The sequence below is a fragment of the Trachinotus anak genome, unplaced genomic scaffold (assembly GCF_046630095.1).
Source record: "Trachinotus anak isolate AG129_WGS33_773 ecotype Australia unplaced genomic scaffold, CSIRO_AGI_Tana_v1 ptg000008l, whole genome shotgun sequence".
In the NCBI taxonomy this organism is placed as follows: Eukaryota; Metazoa; Chordata; class Actinopteri; order Carangiformes; family Carangidae; genus Trachinotus; species Trachinotus anak.
The window spans coordinates 7,825,152-7,845,029 of NW_027273859.1; the positions used below are offsets into that span (position 1 = coordinate 7,825,152).

General features: G+C 41.2%; 3 protein-coding genes across 5 annotated transcripts in view; 2 read left to right on the forward strand and 1 right to left on the reverse strand.

Annotated features, from left to right (window-relative positions):
- The first annotated feature begins 5,431 nt into the window (after positions 1-5,431).
- On the forward strand, positions 5,432-10,829 carry vsig8b (V-set and immunoglobulin domain containing 8b). The gene is made up of 8 exons (XM_071482255.1): positions 5,432-5,590; positions 5,913-5,992; positions 7,621-7,790; positions 7,987-8,188; positions 8,461-8,613; positions 8,695-8,817; positions 9,038-9,176; positions 9,276-10,829. Exons 2-8 carry the CDS (start codon positions 5,920-5,922, stop codon positions 9,517-9,519), a joined length of 1,104 nt encoding a protein of 367 aa, XP_071338356.1. The 5' UTR covers positions 5,432-5,590; positions 5,913-5,919; the 3' UTR covers positions 9,520-10,829.
- A 721-nt stretch (positions 10,830-11,550) lies between these two features.
- Positions 11,551-14,863, forward strand: tas2r202 (taste receptor, type 2, member 202). The gene has a single exon (XM_071482256.1). The coding sequence runs from the start codon at positions 13,454-13,456 to the stop codon at positions 14,429-14,431; it is 978 nt and encodes a 325-aa protein (XP_071338357.1). The 5' UTR covers positions 11,551-13,453; the 3' UTR covers positions 14,432-14,863.
- A 3,757-nt stretch (positions 14,864-18,620) lies between these two features.
- Positions 18,621-19,878, reverse strand: part of dock5 (dedicator of cytokinesis 5) — a 30,991-nt gene continuing 29,733 nt past the window's right edge. For 2 of the 3 annotated variants that reach the window (XM_071482254.1, XM_071482251.1), the window contains 4 exons: positions 19,732-19,876; positions 19,346-19,505; positions 19,012-19,130; positions 18,621-18,890 (listed from right to left, as the gene is read on the reverse strand). In XM_071482254.1, coding sequence (XP_071338355.1) covers positions 18,789-18,890; positions 19,012-19,130; positions 19,346-19,505; positions 19,732-19,876 — 526 coding nt within the window. In that variant the 3' untranslated portion in view covers positions 18,621-18,788. The remainder of the gene's footprint in view (positions 18,891-19,011; positions 19,131-19,345; positions 19,506-19,731; positions 19,877-19,878) is intronic. The other variant, XM_071482253.1, reaches the window with a different exon arrangement.

Sequence of the window (19,878 nt, forward strand, 5' to 3'; positions counted from 1 at the left end):
ACTTATATTTAAACCCTGCATTTAGTCAGCTGCAGATATTTTACCTAAACAAAGCATGGTTGATAAATCTTCTGTTTACAAAGTCCTGATTAAAAACCCTGCCTCCCTACAATACATTTATAATTGAACGAAACCCATCTAATTAAATTTACATGTAAAATAATTTAAATATGGCGAGAGGCACAAGTTATTTATTTGCACAAATGATGAAATGGCGCATGACAGACTAACACCACAGTTGCAGTTAATGCACAATGAGTAACCTCTCGCCTGGATAAATGTTAAGTGCAACATAACAAAATATCAAATCAATACTGATAAAACTTTAAATGCAGAAACAGAGATTTATCAATAAGATGTGTAACTCTCAAATTCCAAACAACTGGACATCTCTGTAAGTTTATGACCTTATCAAAGCCTCTCAGCTAATTTGCACAGTGAGTCATTAAAACACTCATTAAACATCTTGATGAGGATTGACCCATGCAGCTGCTGGAGCACACAGTACCTTATCACACACATGCACACACACACTCTGGATATGAAAGTCCTCTGTTTCAGCCGCAACATAACAAATGAGACTCCATGTTCTCAAAGCCTGAGTTTTGTTCTTCATCAAACGTGTATAAGAATTATATAAATAAGAAATTGCTCTGGTGTGGATGAGAATCTAAAGCCTGATGTAAATGACCCAAAAGATAAAAATCTATGCGGAGTAGATTGTTTAAAATATAAATATTTTGTTCAAATAATGAAGAAAAAAATGGTTGATTATTTATTTTGAGTGAGATTTTGCAAGGTTACAGCAGTGTTATGTTGTTTCTGTCACCTGTTCTCAAAACCTGCTCTATTATTTCCAACTATTCATCTGAACAGTGGAGAAAAACTGCACAGATTGGATGGCGGTGCTGCTGCCCACCTAATCCCTGTTGAACTGTGTGAGATTCATCATCTGTATGTCTAAAGTGGAGTAAAGCCTCTCTGGTCCACATTTCAGTACAAATTGCAAATTGAGTATTTCTGTCTGGTTTATTTCTCTTCGTCGCACCAGACTTGTGTCAGAACTCTTTTTTCTTTTCCATTTCAAATTGGCAGCTCAGCTCTGAGCAGGCGGTCCATCCACACCACTCATTCATCTGGATGGTGTGGGTGTGTATGTCTGTGTGTTAGAGAGAGAGAGAGAGAGAGAGAGAGAGAGAGAGAGAGAGAGAGAGCGTTTTAGTCCTTCAGAATATTATGTGAGGTCATTGTATAATGTCTTCTGGCCTGATCTTGCTTCTTAACAGGCTGGTTTACAGTTTGCAGTTTGATTTAACGTTACAGGATTAGGCTTGGGTTGATAATATGTTGAAAGTGTTCTACTCAATATTTTTATATTAACAACACATCAAATGACTGTGTGTAATGTGAAAGGTCACTCATAATGAGAATTGTCATCCTCTGCTGCAGCTCTTTTAGCATCTTTCAGCTCATTCTTTTGATTTTATAGCCCACAGCTCGACTGTTTTACTTCAGTCTTACTGCACTTATCAAGCTGTATCCAGCTACAAGAAGCAGCTGTTGTTTGTGAAAAAACATTAGGAACCAATACAACACTACCTGACCAGGACTAAAAAGCAGGCGGACTATGTTTGTGAACATAATGGAGCCTTTAGCCAGGAGTTGAGACCAAAACAGAGCAATTTTAAAACATATTAATAATATCGAAATTAACTATATTTAACGATATTAAATATTGTTTTTTATTAAGTCAAATATGACTCCAAAGCTGTGTTCACTAATTTGTAGCTGTGACAGAGAACAAGGACAAACAGCATCAAAAGAATGTAAATTCTACTCCACAAACTATTGTTTTTGTTATGATGGAAATTTCCATCACTCCATGAATTATTATGTTGATTTCAAGCATGGCCAAGCACATGTTCAAATCCATTCAACTGCGTTTGAATTCTGCAGAGATTTCTTTCATTCTTTCTAAATGAATGTTTGCTTTTTTATTGACTGAGATTCAAGAGACAATAAAGCATAACATCACGCTCACTTTCATCACCAGTCTTTTACCCTAACACAGTCATTCGACCAGGCTGTTATTCCAAGAATAGTTTTCGTCATTTGTATTTTTTTTTTTTCTTAGATAGAAGTCAGCATTAAATTACATCATTATATCATAATTCCCCAATGTGTGTGGGAAATATGAACTATCATAGTAGCAGAGAGGGGGAGAGAGATCTGAAGTTCTTTATCAGAGAATACAGTATCCATCCCACTCCTGCAAGTGAGGCTTAGGGGACTGTACTCTCCATGGACTCTCTCTCTCTCTCTCTCTCTCTCTCTCTCTCTCTCTCTATCTATCTATCTATCTCTCTCTCTCTCTCTCTCTGTGTGTGTGTACCAGACTTCACTGGGTTTAGCACAAGAAGCACAACTTATTGGATTATGGGGTCCACCGTCTATGCTGGAGGCAGTGTGTGTGTGTGCTTGTGTTTGTACATGCGGGGGAATATGTGGGTGTGCAGCTCCTGAACTGAGGGAGGGATGGAGTAGTAAATACATAATAAATTCCAATTTACTTTTCTACTTCAGAATTTCTAATAGAGCCCTACCTTTTCATGTTCAGAGGTTAGAAGTTTAAGCAGGCCCGGGGAGCAGTGTACTGTAAACGAAGCAGGACTGGCAAGCCTTGTCTTGTTTCACGTGGATTTAACTGCACCTGTTTAATTTCAATCCTCGGGAAGTGTTTAGTCTGCATGGACAGGATAAGGTTTTGGCACACGTCCCTGGTTAGATAGACTGTCTGCTGATGATAATTGTCCACACACAGACAGCAATTCACAGGGGAAGTGATTTACTGGCACAAAAACACTCTCTATTTGTGTACTTGGTGCATATTTGATGTAGTAACCCAGCTCAACCTTCCCAGATTTCAGCCCAGGTAGTGTGGGATGTTGAATTTTCATGCCGAAGTTAATCTTTCTCTCTTTTGCACTCTTTTGTCCTCATTTCACTGTACATCCGCTTTAAATGCTGTAGACATAGAAATAAAGTCATGATAATACTTTCACCAGTTTCAATATCATTAATGCTTGAGAATGGAAGCATAGTGGGGAACCAATGAGATTTTATCCTGCTGTGTCCAGCATCAGTCAAGCATGCTTTGATGGTAGATGTGCCCTTTCCTTAGTACTGAGATACAGAGGCTGGGAGGAATCCCTCCATTTGCCTCTTTATTATTTATTCTGCAGCACGGCACATGGAAAGCATGCAGGGCAGGAGCTACTAAAATTGCGCTCTGCTCAGAGAGAGCCAGTAATCACACCATTTTCACAGTGTAACAAGAAAACAGTTAGAGTCAGATGATAACTGGCAACACTTATAATGAAGCTACCTCTGTACTCATTACCGCATGGTCCAGCTAACACCACTGTAGAGGGGGTGTATGTTTATGATGGGCAGGGCATCTTTGAATATCAAGTGATTGTTGTAAAGCAGACAAAAAATCAATTTCACTGTCAGAGTGGACATTTAATTGCAGAGATTCAGGGGGTCATGAATATCGTGTGTGGCCCACAGAGTGCTGGCTGTATTCCTCTCACGTAGCTCTTTGAGGGGCTGAGTGACTGCCTCCCTCTGCCAGAAGCGCCATCCTTGTCCCAGTGGCGTTCCACCTTAAAAAGACGAATATATGTGTCTAACTGGCTCCCTGACATTGACACACCGTGACTCACGCTGCCGTGCTATTTCAGTATGGCTGCTGGCAAGCCCAGCCTCTCTGTCGCCTCTCCACTCTCATGCTTAGGTCATTTGTTTGCCTCCCCTGCTAGGTTGTTTACTTGTAATTTGGACATCTGTCAAGGTGGTTTGTTTGCTACCCTGCGGTGTGATTAGGCTACCTTTGCCAAATCTGGGAAGAAAGATGGGGTTATAGCAAATCTTGGCTGTAAAGACAAAGCCACAGTTTGGCTACTTCTCATCTCCAAAGTTTAGTAGGCTAATTAAGAAAGCGCTGGGAAACAAAAAGGGCACTGTGAAAGAGATGCAACAAGTTCAGCAGATTCAGGTCACCGGGCACAAGTGTATTCATCATGCTTGTTCACACTCTCTCTCCTTCAGTCTTAATGGTGGTCCTGTGCAGTGTCCCAGTACTGTCTGTGCGGTCCCGCCTTGTCCTGTCACACAGTCTGTTCAGCTCCGGTGCCAGATCCTCCTCTTACACCAGAGGGAAGGAGAAGGGCAATTAACCACCTGCTGGTAAAGCAGCCATACCGCATGGCCTAACACACACCCTAACATTTGCAGGATCGCTCATGAAAGCAAAGATTTATCGATACGCTGTCACTCATGCACCCCGCATGAAGCTGGTGCAACAAAAGAGGGGGCGGGGTGGTGCTGATTTCAAATTTGCTTGCTGATCATGTTTCATCCTGAGCGTTACAAATTTGTTCATCTCCTTAATGAACATTATTGCCAGGATCGCATTAACCCAGCACTTAAGTTTCCTAATGGCTAACGTCATGCTCCACGCTCACATCACATACTGTACACTCTCAAAAATGACACAGTCAATACTGAATAATTTCACCAGCCCATCTAACTTTTTTGACAATGTCTTTCTTATAATTTTTGGATCATCAGCCACAGTGAGATTTTATACATTAAAACAGACCACATTAAAAAAAAGACCCACAATGACCAGTCATCTGGAGCTATTCCTGCAAATGAAACTCTCCATGTTGGTGAATCATTCACAGCTGATAAGAACCTCTGCTATTGTGAGATGGTTCAAATAACACAGTTTGTTTGTGATGCCTGTGATAAGCTTAATCAGCTAATAAAATGCTTAATTTACAGCCTGAACGCTGCAGCAGCTGCAGTAGTTGCACAGCAGTCTGCAGCTCTGTCCCTGTGCTGCCTCTAACATACAAATCAACACACACATCTCACTGTCTGTGAACAACAACAACAAAGAGTGTGTTTTCACGGGTGTGTCAGGAGGGTGTGTTGGGGATGGGAGGCCCGGGGGGGGGGGGGTGCCTTCACACATGAAGCAGTTTCATTAATATAAAGAAGAACTGCTGTACAAAAAAAAATCAATAGCATTATATCATGAAGAAATTCTTCTTTATTGAGTCACAGTCACACACAAGATTATGATCTGCGTTACGATGGAGCGACAGATGATGGATCTGTTGATATGCACCTTTAAAAAAGCAGCACAGCAACATAGTTGTTAAACTTCTCCACACAGGCAGGTAATAATTAATCTCTGCCATCAGCTACCGTTCACAGGTGTATGATTAGAAAACATGTCCACACTGTAAAACTACTAAAACTCTTATTCACCTATTCTTATTTTTTAATATGTAAAACAATAAACATGTTTCCAAAAGTGAAACTTTTATAAGGCTTTGTCGGAAGTTGTGTTGTGTTCCCAACTTTAGGAGTGGCCAACAGATGTACTATGGACAGAGAGGGTGGGGCCACACTTACTGCTGGGTGAGTTTCACCTGAGAGCTAAATAAGCAAGCTCCACCAGTACTGAAACACTGACAGGCCTTGAAGTGCACACTTTGGATTATTTCTTCACTTTAAGGTAAGTCAGAGCTATTTTATTCTTTCTTTTACACCTTTATTGCTCCACAGAACTCCATTAGATTTTCTTTGTTGTTTGTGCTGAAGAAAGAAACAGTTTGTGCGAGTGCTTTTTGTTTCACTTTTATATTCACATATTCCTCTATTCCTATGTGCATGTTAGATTCAAGATGAGTCTATTGGTAGAGGTGGATGACAACTGTGCCAGTAGAGATATTTTTGTCTTCTGTGAAATTAACTAAGAGTCATTCAAAGATTGTAGACAGTGGCTGAAATTACATTCTCAGAATAATTTCTTCACTTCATGTTACATTTGCTCTCAGGGTCATAATGGAGCCGGTAGTCACAGGTGTGACGATGAAGGTGGCTGTGCTCTTTCTGGTAACAATTCAGCTGAGGACAGGTGAGTCTAATTTCATATCTCAGGCCAAAGCAAATATCACACCTGACACGTTCCTGATTGCCCTTGTTTGCCCATTGACTGCTGTTTTATCAGAACTAAATATTCAGAGTAGATAACATGTAATCACTGACAGAGCAGGTCTTTTGTTTTTCTGGGTGGTACCGGTCTGATCAGTGATTCATGTGATAGCCCGGGCAGTCTGACTTGCTCTTAGCCAATGATCTGAATGTCACTGAGTGAATTGCATTGCAGACACTCAATGAACCATGTATATATATATATATATAATATGAGCCCCTAACAGGTACCCTGCATAACATGCATACCTGTACTGCTGCCGGTTGCTGTGTGTAGCCTATTTGTAAAGTAAGAGCCTAAGAGACTTTATTATCCCCAGTGGTCTCAGGCTTTAATCCAATCTGCTGATTTTGACATACAAACAACATGTAAACAGAGGTGAAATTAAATCAAATGCAGAGTGAAAATAAACACTGATCATACAGAAAACATGTAAAACTCTTATCATATCCCACTCTTCATTTTGCACCACCTCGTTAGATCAGTGGTTTACTATTTAGTGTTAAGTGTTAAGAGCCTTGATTGATTCCTTAATTTGCAGTGTGACTTCCTGGTAGTGAACTGAAAGGAAAGTGTCATCCGAGCCTGTTGTCTGTGTGCAGGATTTGAATATGTGCATCTCTTTGTATTAAGCTTAGTGACTGTTCTCACTGGCAACTTAGTTTAGCTGCGTCTGCACATAGGAAACACGTCTTCTGTAGATGGCAATGCTTTGCCCAGGGGGGCTTTCACAGTGTAAACATTTGAGTGACTAATGCAAGCTTTTTTTTTTCTCAGGCTCTCTTCATGACATCTGCCATTTACACGCTTTCATAAATACCTCTGACATACTTTGTTTTGATGCAGTGGCATTAAAGTGCTTTCAGAGAGTTATAGTGGATTTAATGATGAGAGGCTGATTTCATTTATCAGCATGCTCCATTCAGATATTTAGGGAAGGTTAAACATCTAAAAAGTTGAATGATTACATTACCAGGACAGATAACTCAGATCTGTTGAAATGTGTTGCCGTGTAATAATAATTAGCATTGAGTCCTTTCTATGAACGACAAGCTATCAGGAATAATTAAAATCCACGGTCATAAACAGTGAGTCAGCAGTGTGTGTGTCAGCTGCAAGACAGATTTTAACTGCCACTTGTCAACTGCGTTTTTCATGTTTGCTCATCTATTCAGTTTTCATCAGCAGTTACCAATAAATTTCTGACAATTAATGAGCCTCAAGAGTTTTTAAATTAACACATAACTCATTTTAACCAAAAATACCACTTTTACTCTTATTCCAGCTCTAAACACTCAAATCCTCAGTTTGACTTAAGAGGCCAATTAGACACAGATCAGCAGTCCTACTCCACTCTGAGACTGTTTATGAGCACAGGCCCAGAGCTTGAATGTCATTAAGTGGGAAAAAATATTAATGCATTTGAGAGAGAAATTAGTGTATTTTTTCTGTTTAGTCTTTTGGTCGGGGAAGATGATTATGAAAGTCAGAGGGAGAATGGACTGTGGCTTATATTATAAAAGCTAACCAAAATTTTTCTGGTCCATCAGATGTGACGGGGGCAATGGAGATAACATCCTCAGGGCCACAAACCATTCGAAAACCCCAGTGGGACACAGTCAACCTAGGATGCACCTACACCCCCGGGTCAGGAGACACAGGAGAGCTGGACATTGAATGGTCCAATCTCAGCCCAGATATGACGCAGAAAGACAAACTGGTAGGTGTATGTTTGAAGACAGAGAGGAATGTCATATAAAAAAAGGAAAAAAAAAAACCTTGCTGGGAGGTTGGACAGTTGACTTCTTTAGCATGGATTAATCAAGCAAGAGGGTGGGTTATCTTTTACCTTTGGGCTCTGTTCATGAAATAAAAACCTGCTTTGAAGATCACTCAGTGCAGTCTTTGCATCTCAGATCTTATCATATACAGGGGGCCAGACGCACCACTACGGCGATGCCAGCCTCTCCAAAAGGCTCCGCTTCATAGGAGACCCCAAACAGGGGGACGCTTCCATCTCTTTCTCAGATGTGAGGCTCTCAGACACAGCCACCTACCAGTGCAAAGTCAAGAAGGCTCCGGGTGTCGACATGCGAAAAGTCACTCTGGTGGTGATGGGTGAGGAGAAATTCCTTTATACCGGTTTTACCTGTTCATTTTCTCAGCATGCTTTCATTCTTCTTTTAAATGTTGCTCTCATTCACGAGGAACGTCTGGGCTCTTTCTAGTTTCACCCCCTCTCTCAGTCAGTGATCACACCTTTCTCTGCAGCCATACCCAGACTTGTTCTGCTCCTTCACACATTTAATTCTCCACCTGAGCCAAGCAATGACGCATTACTCTAAAAAAAAAAGTTTTGTGCCATGTGTTTCTTTATTTCCTTTCACTAGTTCCCCCATCTGTGCCAAAGTGTTGGGTAGAAGGTGGCGAGGAGAAAGGTGGCACAGTCTCCCTCCGCTGCAAATCCTCTGAGGGATCTAATCCTCTCACTTATGTGTGGACGAGAGAGACCGGAGGTGCAATACCATCCACTGCAACCATAAGTGAGGAAGCCTTCTATAAGCAGATATACACATTCATTTTGTGTAATTTACTTGTACTGAATGCTCTCTCCTTTCGTTCAGATCCACAGGATGGGGAGCTTTTGATAAGAAACCATACAGACAGCAATGCTGGAACTTACATGTGTGAGGCGGAAAATGCTGTTGGCAAAGCACAGTGTAAATATGAACTGCATGCATACAACCGTAAGTCTATTATATCATCTTCTAATTTTACTCTTAAGTACATAACGCTCTTATATCCTAAAGGGACCATTTTATTTTGCTGCTGCATGGTTTGAGTGTCTGCTGCAGTGTGTGATGCAAGTAGCACCATTACATGTAAGCCTCTTGTTAAAACTAGAATTCATGACTGTAAAGAATGAGAGCAGCGCCTGTTTGATCTTACCATGTACCTCTCTTCCAGCTACCAATAAAGTGGGTGTCATCGTTGGGGCGGTGATAGGTGCTATCTTGCTGCTCCTCCTTCTCCTGTTTCTCATCTGGCTCCTGATCTGCTGTTGCCATAAGCGTCGTTATGAGAAAGAGGTTGAAAATGAAATAAGGTATTGCATCGGTGCTGGAAACAATTTCAGACATCCATGAAATTATCTAAAATCACAAGAAGCACCTGTTTGAGACCTGTGTGACTATTGTCTCCTCAGGGAGGACGCCCCGGCCCCAGAGAGCCGACCCTCCAGCAGAGCCTCCAGCCTCCGCTCAGTGCTGGGGTACCGCACCCACCCTGGGGTGCAGTACAGCTCCGTGATGAACAACCTGCCCAGTATCCGGGAATCTGGTCGAAGTTCCATCTACACAGGCAGGAATAACGGGACGTCACAACCAACCACTGCAGGGGACAAACCAGCTCCTCTTCAGTACGACCATCAATACGGATACCCCGTGTAGCTACAAAGACTTTCTATCTTTAGCATCAAACTACATCTGCTGAAGAAAAGACTTTTACTTTGAAGATACATTATCTTATAAATAAAATGAATACTCTAGGTACAGTATATTTGTGACATATGGTGTAATACCATATATTTAACTGCAGAACAATGGGAGTACTGGTATGTTGTGGCCCATAAATGTGCATCTGGCTGACTTTCATGATGCTCTGTAGCACATTACTGCTGTCATGAACAAGAATAGGTTCTTATAATCTAAGTTATCATTACACTGATGTACATAGTAAATACATAACATATTTTTGTTTAATTTTTTTTCTATGATGCATATGTAGCTCTTAGTAGTTTATGTAGTTTATTACCTTTTTTTTTAATATGTACAATAAAAAAAATTTTATTGAGGGGAAGATCATGGTTGTCCCGTATATATTCAGATTTGTTGGTCTTTTTGTGCCACAATGACGCAATAGAAAAAATATGAAATACATCTCCCACTCCCAGGATACAGAATGTAACAACTGTAACCCTTCAGAAACAGATAAACCTTAATCAGATGTTTTGTTTTCACATGCAAAGTTAGGTATGATTATCTCTACAGTCAGAGGTTCAAATAAAACTTCACTAGAGAGGGTTGTTATGTTTAAGAGTTTGGAGATATCTTGAAAATGAACATGGTGCAAAGCTGGCTGTTAGAATTCTGATCTTAGTGCATAAACATGGTCAGACAAGCAGATCTTGTTTTCATATCCTGCTGAGGAGACTGGATATTTTCACGGGTATAATTGGATCAATATAAATACAAACTTTGAGCTGCTCATGAGTCAGAACATTAGGACAGTGAAGTCAATTTTGAATCTGATCTTCTTATGTGCCTTCGCTTTCTGGAAAATTTCTCATTTGCAGGACAACGTACTGCAAAATTGCCTTGTTTGTGTTGTGCGTTTCTACAGTTTTTGAGCGTAACAGCTCGTAGCTGAGGCGCTAACCTGCAACTGCCACCCTCAGCAGGCAGAGTCAGCACTGTGCCTACGGCCCCGCCTCTCTTCAAAAGAACCTCAATTGGCCTGGACCCATCTTCAAAAGGCGTACGTTGAATTAGTAAGAGCTGCTAGTAGTGATGAAGTGGGCCCCGAGTAATAAATTTAACTGTAAAAAATTCACTTGTTTCAGCACACACACACACACACACACACACACACACACACACACACACACACACACATTAATGTGATGTTTACTATGTGCCTCTGCTGTGTTTGACCTTTTGATTTGTCTGCGTCACATGAAGATAAATTGAAAACTGTCACATTCTGCGTGTACAGATCCATGTTTGTATCTGTCTGTTTGCTTCAATGTTTGCGTCCATCAGAAGGACCAGTTCTCTGTGAACAAAAGCCTTTTTCTTGTGCGCTTACATGTCCTTTGATGCATGATGAACTGGGGCAATTGACACAATAATTAATTACAAATACTTGTCTTGCAACCTCAGTCGGAAACCACTTAATCTCTTCTTTTAATAAGTTTCTTAGAAGGCAAAACTTTTAACAGCGTTAGCAGAGTAATTATTTGAAGGGCTCCCACTACAGAGTTTGCCTTCACATCCAGATTTAAAGAGGTTTCGCATGAAAAAGAGCTTGTTTTATGCCATTGTGCAAAAAGGCAAAATCTGGCCTTGAAATCTGGCTTTGGATTGATTAGCATAACATTAGCTTTTCATCGCATTAAATGTCTAAAAATGACTAGACCTTGTGAACTTACATTTTCCCACAAGTCAATTTTGAACTTGCCAGAAGCTCAAATTTGACTTGACTATTCTGTTTTATGCCACATTTTAAGATACACTTTTCACACCTTGGTCGTTTTCAACTATATATATTAACCGGATGAAGGATTTTAGTCATCAGATGTCTGGACCTTAAGTTATCAGAGAAAACAGCTGGGTAAAAGGCAGCTCAGGTCCCATCCACTCATGGATGTTCATGCATCAACTCTGAGATACCCTGTGCCTGCCAAAGAGCGTCAGCAAATCGCTGATTTTTGTGAAACTGCTTTATTCATTGTTTCTTTTAATCCCCTGGTCCGTTTGTTATGGAGAGGAGGACACTTCTGCTGATCGGCTGCCAGTAAAAACCAGTAAAGAGTGACAGAGAAAAGAGGAATGACATGGAGTGTGAGTCACGGCCAGGGCTTGCCTGGTTGGTGGATTAGTGCCTATGTGGTGTGCGTCCTAACCACTCAGTTATTGGATCACTCCTCCATCAGATTTGATCCGCTGGTCCATTTGTAATGGAGAGGAGGACCAGAGTATAAGTTACCAAAGAAACTAAGGTGAGGAGTCTCAGTTTCCAAAGTTTTGCTTCTTTATTCTGTGTTTCCAGTAGTTTTAATCCCCTGGTCTGTTTGTTATGGAGAAGAGGACACCTCTGTGGATAATTAGGCTGGTTCACAAGTTAGCAGTTAGTTAGTTAAATTAGCTCCCAATCCTTCCCTGATGTGGGTCGAACAGCATCGATGAAACACTGTTTTAACTGTGAAACTGCTTTCAGTGCTTTTAACGGTTATAATCACAGGGTCTGTTTATTTGGAGAGGAGGAGACCTCTGCAGATAATTTAGCTCCAGGTAAAAATGACTGACACTGAAGAAATCCAAACCGGAAGAAGCTTACAGCAATGGTGGTGAAGATGACAACTCCCATGATCCCCACTATTTCATAACGTCTTCCAATGCAGTCTTTTGTTATTGTTTTGATTGAGATAAACTGTGTGTTTAACTTAGTGAAAGTGTTACTCATGAAGAAAACTTCAGAAATGCCATATTAAATGTTTGTGTAACTAGGATCTTGTTTTGACCAGATAGTTGTGTATGTAAATCAGGCAAAGAAGAAATATGAATTAAACTGAAATTTAATTTAAGTCAGCATCGTGTTAAACATCTGTCTACAAAGTTAGTGTCCTCTATGAACAGTACAAACTACAGTGATAAGGTGCTGCATTAGTGAGGCTGCTGAAGGTGATTCAAAGGTGATTTGCTTTTCTTATCTGGTAAATTGGTGTGTGTGTGTGTGTGAGTGTGTGTGTGTGTGTATGCGGTTTGGTGTTTGTAAATAAGCAGGAATATCTATTTGCATGTGTCATGCGGCACTGATCACCATACAGTAAAGTCACCGGATATCCATAATGAGCACATATCCTGGCCACCTCATGTCAATGCAAATACACCTCCACCACCACCTGCGGTTTTCACTGATGCAAATCATATCTAGTCCTTATATATAAATCCCAGTCAAGGAACATTTAAATCCAAGGACCTCACCTTGCTGTGTGCACCCAGCAGACAACTCCAGGCTAGACTTAATGCTTGGATAAACAAAACAAAGGATTGTTCAGCTGCAGCCAAAGGTACTGAGTCAGACAACGTATTGTGACGGCGAGCCGGCAAAGGGAAGGTAAGCAGGAATCTTGAGAAGGGCTCAGGGTGATAAAAAAGCCTCATCTGACCCAAGGGAGCTGTGAGGTAAAGATGGAAGATGTTTCTTGCTTTTAATTGCTCTAACCTTCTTAACACAGCTGCCCTTTGCATATGGCCACCTAAACCGCAGATTTCACATATATTCTAACCATAATAGAGGATTTTAATTGAGACTATTTGGATTTGCTTCTGTATTTCAAAAGCTAAATGTGTGAATCTTTTCCCCAGGCCCTGGTGACAAACAGCGTGACTGATTCCATTCTGTGGTGGAAATGAGGAATCGTCCGGTTTGGAGTGTGTGTGCATAATTTTCTGCCTTCTTGTCATCTCTTTGAATGCAGCCAAAACAAAACACTTGAGAACCCCACACAGACTACTGAGTGGTACACAGAGGTGTAAAGATTAAGTTATTGTCATAATAAAGGTTCACACTGCAGATGTGTTTGGGGTAAAGATTCTCATTATGTTGGGGGCAAATAAATTTGCACTCTGGGTGATGACAGGTCTGTTTGCTGTCACCACTGTCTTCTTTAATGCTTATATCTTCTTGATGAGTTTGTTGAACTATAAGCAGAAGAAGCAGTGGACTCCCAGTGAAACCATCATTGTGGCTCTGTCGGTGGCCAACGTGGCTCAGCAGCTGGTCTGTTACTGCTGGATGACCATGGACGAGGTGGACAGCAACTGTCGCATCGCTCATATTTCTTATAACATCATGCTACTGACTATCTTCAGCCTCAAGTTCACCATCATGTGGGACACTGGCTTCCTCACTTTCTACTATAGCACCAAGCTGGTGAGCACACCCAATCACTGCTACACACAGATCCAGGCCATCATCCTCAAGCACGTGACCTTAGCTGTTTTTCTCATCCCTCTGTGCGGCCTGGGCACTTGCATGCCGATGCTTGTTGTGTTTCACGCTTACAATGACACCAGTGCGCACAAGGATTGTGGGATCTTGATGCCCGACACCAGCTCTGGCCAGATTTATGAGATCATTTATCTGCTCCTCGCTGATGTACTGCCGGGGGTGCTCATGGCAAAATGCTGCATCTCCATCTCTGTCCACCTGGCCATCCATCTCCGTCACATGAAAGCCAGCACCAACGGAGCGCACGGCCCAAAGCTGGGCTCTCAGATGAGGGTGATCCGGATGGCTTTATCTCTGGTGGCCATCTTCACTCTCTTCCTTGTGGTCGACCTGTACGTGAACTACCAGATGGCTGTGCACCACGAGAACATCATCACGCTCACGTTCCTCTTCACGTCCATCTACACGACTGTTGCCGCCATGGTGCTGATCTATGGGAAAAAGACTCTGTGGAAAGCTCTGATACACGACTATAATGTCTGCCTGGATGAATATCCGTGTTTGGCTTGTCTGAAGGTGCCTGAACAAAAAGCTAAACCCAGCACTCCTGCAATTGTAAAAAAGTGAAAAGCCAATTTGCTTTGCACTGGAGGTCTTTGTGCTGAAATCAATTGGTCATTGTCTGAACTTATTAAAAACTTTGAGGAAACTTATTCTTTTATCTTTTGCGCTAGCAATTTCAGTAATGACTACTGTCCTGCTGTATCACCATTCATTCCAATTTCTCACATCCATAAGGTAATTTAACTGTTAGTCAGTAAGAGCAGGGAAGGCAGAGTCATTGCAGTGATGCACAGATCACAGCAGCCAGGTAACCACCTTACCATCCAAATCACAAACTCATCAGACTGTACCTATGAATATTAATATTTAATTAGGACAAATAATAGTAGGGGCTGCAAAATAGATCCCAAAGGATGGTTGCCCGGACATGATGTAACCCAGGACCCATCAAAAAATGTTAAAAAATACATGTGACTGTGGTGTGAGTACAGAGCATATTAATAAAACAAGAAAGTATGCACAACCTGAACTGTTTTTTTTTTTTCATCACAGAGGTTTTAAGAGGTTTTTCCTCAGTCAGGTTGCAGATGGTTTAAGCTGCTACCTGACTGAGTGTGTTTGTAAATGACGGCTGCTGGACCAAACTCCAAACTGCACCAGTCAGGACAGGAAAAAAAAGAACTTGATGGGAGGGAAAAGCTCGTATAATCACCACTTTCTCTTGTTTATCTGTTCACTGGTCCTCAACAGGACTGTGTGTGCCTGCACTCGACAGCTCCCAGGTGTGACTGTGTGTAACTGTACCTGTGTGCGTGTGTGCGTGTGTGTGGGTGTGAAGCTGGGCGTTCCTGAAAAGTGCACTCATGCCCAGCAAACCTACCCTGAGTAAATAGAGGTTTAAAAAATGCAGCAGCTCTCTTTGCAATGCTCCATTAGTTTACACCCTCTGGCACCACCTAGTGAGGTTCAAAGCAGAGATACAATAGTGCAGCTAATCCCTCTCCACGCAGAGGCTCGAGATCCCTCCAGCAGTTAAATGGACAAAGTAAGGGAGGGCATATTTTCCTTTGATGCAGGGGAGTTAAGTCGTACCAAGGCCTCGGCTTCGACCCCTCCTGTCCGTCTCTCTCTGCGGGAGGGAGTTGGGTTTGGCATGACAGGAAGGAGAACAGTTCATACGACAAAATCCTGGCCAATGTAGAAGCCATACTCATGGCAAAATACTATTCATTGTCTTTACACTTTTTACACATTTTGTTTGGAGCAGACTTTAGATCATTTACAATGTATAATACTCTATTCCGCGTAAAACCACTGCACCCCTGTGAGTTTCAGGTATTGTGGACAGAGTTAAACAGTTAGGTCCAGTTGTATTGCTACTTTTACGGCTTTTCTTCAATCTTGGATTTTTTTTTAGTGAAATATTAGATAACTTCACCTTCTTGAGATTGAAAACAGCTACTTCAATGAAACCATCTGCAAGGTTGAGAGTGAATATCCCTTTGGTGGAACTGTTAACAACTGAAAGACGTGCTATGTAATAACTAGACACTGTTTCATAGTAAGGAGTCAAACCAAAAAGAATTAGAACCACTGGTTTAATCTTTAACAGTGTATCACATATTTTTATGTAAATTCTTATAATCGGAAAATTAGCCGTTGGATAAATGTAGTGGAGTAAAAAGTACATTTACCTTCCCTTTTAATTGTATAGGGACAGTGCAGATACATAAAAACTGCACTTAAGTCCAGACCTTAATGTACCACAGGGAAATGACACCTGAGTTTGCAACCATTTGTTGAAAAAGAAATATATTTCCAACTGCTTTCCACGGAGTGCTGTCTGACGCTAAAGGAAACTGAAACTGGGACCTTAGACTCTACAGCAGTTTAAAATGAGACATGGATGTATCATCGGCTTATTGTCAGTAAGAGGAGGCTGGACAGAAATCTGCAGTCTAAATGAAAGGAAGGACACTGTGATGATTGATGTCCTCATATTTCTATACAGCATGAATTTGTAAACATGTTTACGGTAAGGGGACCGTTTCTATGGAGATGCTCCTGAGCATCCAGCTGAAGCTGGTAGTTGCAATGCTGCTCTCCTTGCACGGGTGAGCATCGCTTCAAATAATCATTTCTCCTGAGACTTGCAGGGAGAGTGGTATCCCGTACGTCACTATCTGACAGGAAGGAACAGGCCATTAACAACTCAGATTAGCAAGACCAGCACCCTTCACAGAACTCCTATAAACATCTCATAAACTCCTCCCTGCAGACGGCCTCCACAGATAACGCCTCTTTAGCTCGTGCATCAGCGTGAGCTAAAGAGGCATCACTTTCCTACACCTACTGTAATTATGTTTGAAATACACAAATCACCAGTTTCATACCAATTTGTTGGATGTTTTGAGCCTGAATAGGTCATTTTTCACACTATGAGTAGCATACAAATGAATGTCTGTGTGAGCTTCGAGTTTCCAGTGAGGGCACAGGGAATAGTCTCTATACACTATGTTGATAGGATCATACTCAAGAGATGGAGGAGATGCCTCTGAAATAATGAATGACACCAAAAAACACAGGGGTTTGCTGGTCTTTTAAAACATCTTTATTTTCGTTCAGTCAACAACAGTTTGTTCATAAAAAAAGATCATTATACATCTCTTGAGGCATTGTTTGTATAAAGTTTCTTTGATCCTTATTAGGAAAAGTGTATTGTACAAAAGAGTTTATCCCTTGTAAAACAATCTAAAATTTAAAAATAAAACGAAAATACTGACAGCTAGATTTTGAATTCAACTTGATCACTTTCAAAACAGCTTACATGCATAGATTTAGCACTCTGAAGGCACATAAAAATTTAAGCAGTGCACATTAGAGCAGTATACTGAAATTAGACCCAAATTACTCTGCATACAAATAAACCATCTCTGTACACACTGGGTGTGCAAAACAATGGAAATATTAAAATTTAATGAATAGCAATAATTTAAATTTCAATAATGAAGTGATAATTAAGAAAATCTATCTACACCTGAAATATAAAACTAAAGTGAACTTCAAAGGCATTTATACTTGTATCGTACCGCAGGTAGCACTCTTTAAAGGGCCAGTTCCAAATTTTGGTAAATGTACTTCTCTACTTCTTTGCCTAGAGTTATATGTGGAGATTGATACCTGCTTAATGTCAGTGGAGTAATAATAAAGGTGACAGCCTGTAAGCTTAGCTTAGCATTAAGACTGGAACCGGGGGAAACACTGTCTCCATCCACAGATATCAAAAATCCATCTATCAGCACGACTAAAGCTCAGTAATATCATCTCATATTTCATTTGTTTCATCTGTACAAAAACCAAGGTTTAAAAATGCCAAGTTGGGTTTTAGGGGGAGTTATGCTCTTAACTGTTTTTAGCCAGGCTAGCTGTTTCCCTCTGTTTCCCAGTCTTCATGCTAAGCTAAGCTAACCAGTTGCTGGCTCCAGCTATGCATTTCTCTGTGTATCATGAGTGGTATCTGTTATCTAACTCTCTGCAAGTAAACAAATAAGGCTATTTCCCAAAATGCTGAACTACTCCTTTAAGGAGAAATGTCCACTGAACATCAACATCAATGTGATGCAGTTTGGAAGCATCAGTTACAGTATTCAGTTCATCATTAATATCAAAAAACAAACGCATAATCTGTACCACATTCAATAATGCCATCCAGTGTTTCTGAAACATCGTGGTGTAGAGAAATTGGGCTTGATCACAATATTACTCAACACCATCATCAAACACAAAATAACTACATTTCCACACATCAGTTACATTCTGTACATTGTGTTCCCTGATCTTGATCAAGTTTGACATGTGTCTAATGCAGCTTTTTCCTGTTCAGATATGGAATGCCGGTACGCAGCGAGGGGGGAGATAAGTCATCCAGTGTCACTCCAACACATAAAAAACAAAGTATTACATTGCAACATTGGTCATTCCTTTTCCCTGCAAGTGATAAAAACGCCATAGTGACTTTTCTTAATAATAAGAATAAAAAATAAAGAATAAAAGCATCTAATCACTGTTTCAGTACCTCTTAAAAAAATCCAAGTCTGTAGTGACCTTGTGCACCCAGAATTATTGCTCCACAGTTGTACACCATTATCACAATAACCCCGTACATATGCTTCCTTGCGGCTTAAAAACAAAACTGCTAAAACTTGAGAACAAAGGACTGCTCGGAATTATTACTGACTTGCATCAGAAAGAACTTTTTCTTTTTTTACCCCGCTGAATGTGTTGCATACATCTCACGTAGATGGTCCTGCATCTGTGCCCTACTGTGGCGTTTGCACAATGCCACAAATGAAACTGCACTTATCATCGCAGCCAAATCAGAGAATTAGTGAATCTTTAAGGTCTGTGCGTAGGTGTAGCCTTACTGGGGGGTGTGCTCGTACGAGGGGAACATCGACTTCCGCGTTTTTGGAGGTGGTGGAGGAGGCTTGCTCTCAATTTTCATTGGCAGCGGAGGAGTGAACTGTGGGGAAAGAGAGTTCAGGCTAGGACTTCAAATAAAAATAAAAACAGAATATTTTAACGTTTACATTCCATTAAATATGCAATAGTATGAGGGTGCTATTTTCTGCAAGCAGGCGTACCTCTGAAGAGATCCTGGGGTTGTCAATCTCATGCGGGTGTTTCTTCGGAGGCATGGGTGGAGGGGTCCCTGGGGTGTCAATTGTATTGGCATCATTGTCACTGAGGAGCGATGAGTAACCTACCGCAGGAGAAAGAAAATATAAGCTTTTCAGACCACATGCATCAGTGAATATGTGTGTGACCTGGTTTGGGCTATACACCAGAATGTGGTTACCCAAGGTCGCAGGCATACTGTTCCTTGTTCTCTGTTTGAAAGGTGGATTTTTAAGAGAAAACAAAATGAAGACATACAGTGCGGCGTTTGTCACATGGGTAATTTTTTATGCTACGTACTGGAGCTGCGTGGAGTGTGCGGTGTGTGTGGAGAGGCAGGCAGCGGGCTGAGAGGGTTAGACTGGCTGTGCTGGGAGGAAACACCCTGGAACAGGGAGAGGGTAAGTCGTCGGTCTCCTATGTGTAAACTCTGGGGCCTCTGCTGCTTCTCTGGAGGCGTCTGGAACAAAAGTGGAAAACAAAGATATAGTAAAACAGTACTGGAGCTATTCTCCGCTATATTCTTCTCTTCACAACTAAATAACAGAAACTTCATATTAGGATAAATGGTCTCCAAGACTTGCAAACACCTTATATAATCATCTGAGAGAAAGTGCAGTATGTTTTAGATAGAAAGGAAAATATCTGAACATGTATAAAAATAGGCCATGTCCATAAAGCTGTACCTCATCTATGTCTGACTGCCTCTCCAGTAAGACCTGGGATTTGCTCACACTCCATTCCTTCCTGTTCTTTCTAGCAATCCTGTTGTCCTCCTCTGAGCGGGACAGAACAGACGCCCTGCGATCGCTGGGACGGGACAACAAGGAACT

Coding starts and splice junctions, on each gene's coding strand:
- tas2r202 (XM_071482256.1), top strand. CDS start 13,454: ATGTTGGGGGCAAATAAATTTGCACTCTGGGTGATGACAGGTCTGTTT.
- vsig8b (XM_071482255.1), top strand. CDS start 5,920: ATGGAGCCGGTAGTCACAGGTGTGACGATGAAGGTGGCTGTGCTCTTT. Junction 8,189..8,460: donor AGTCACTCTGGTGGTGATGG/GTGAGGAGAAAT, acceptor TCCTTTCACTAG/TTCCCCCATCTGTGCCAAAG. Junction 9,177..9,275: donor GAGGTTGAAAATGAAATAAG/GTATTGCATCGG, acceptor TTGTCTCCTCAG/GGAGGACGCCCCGGCCCCAG.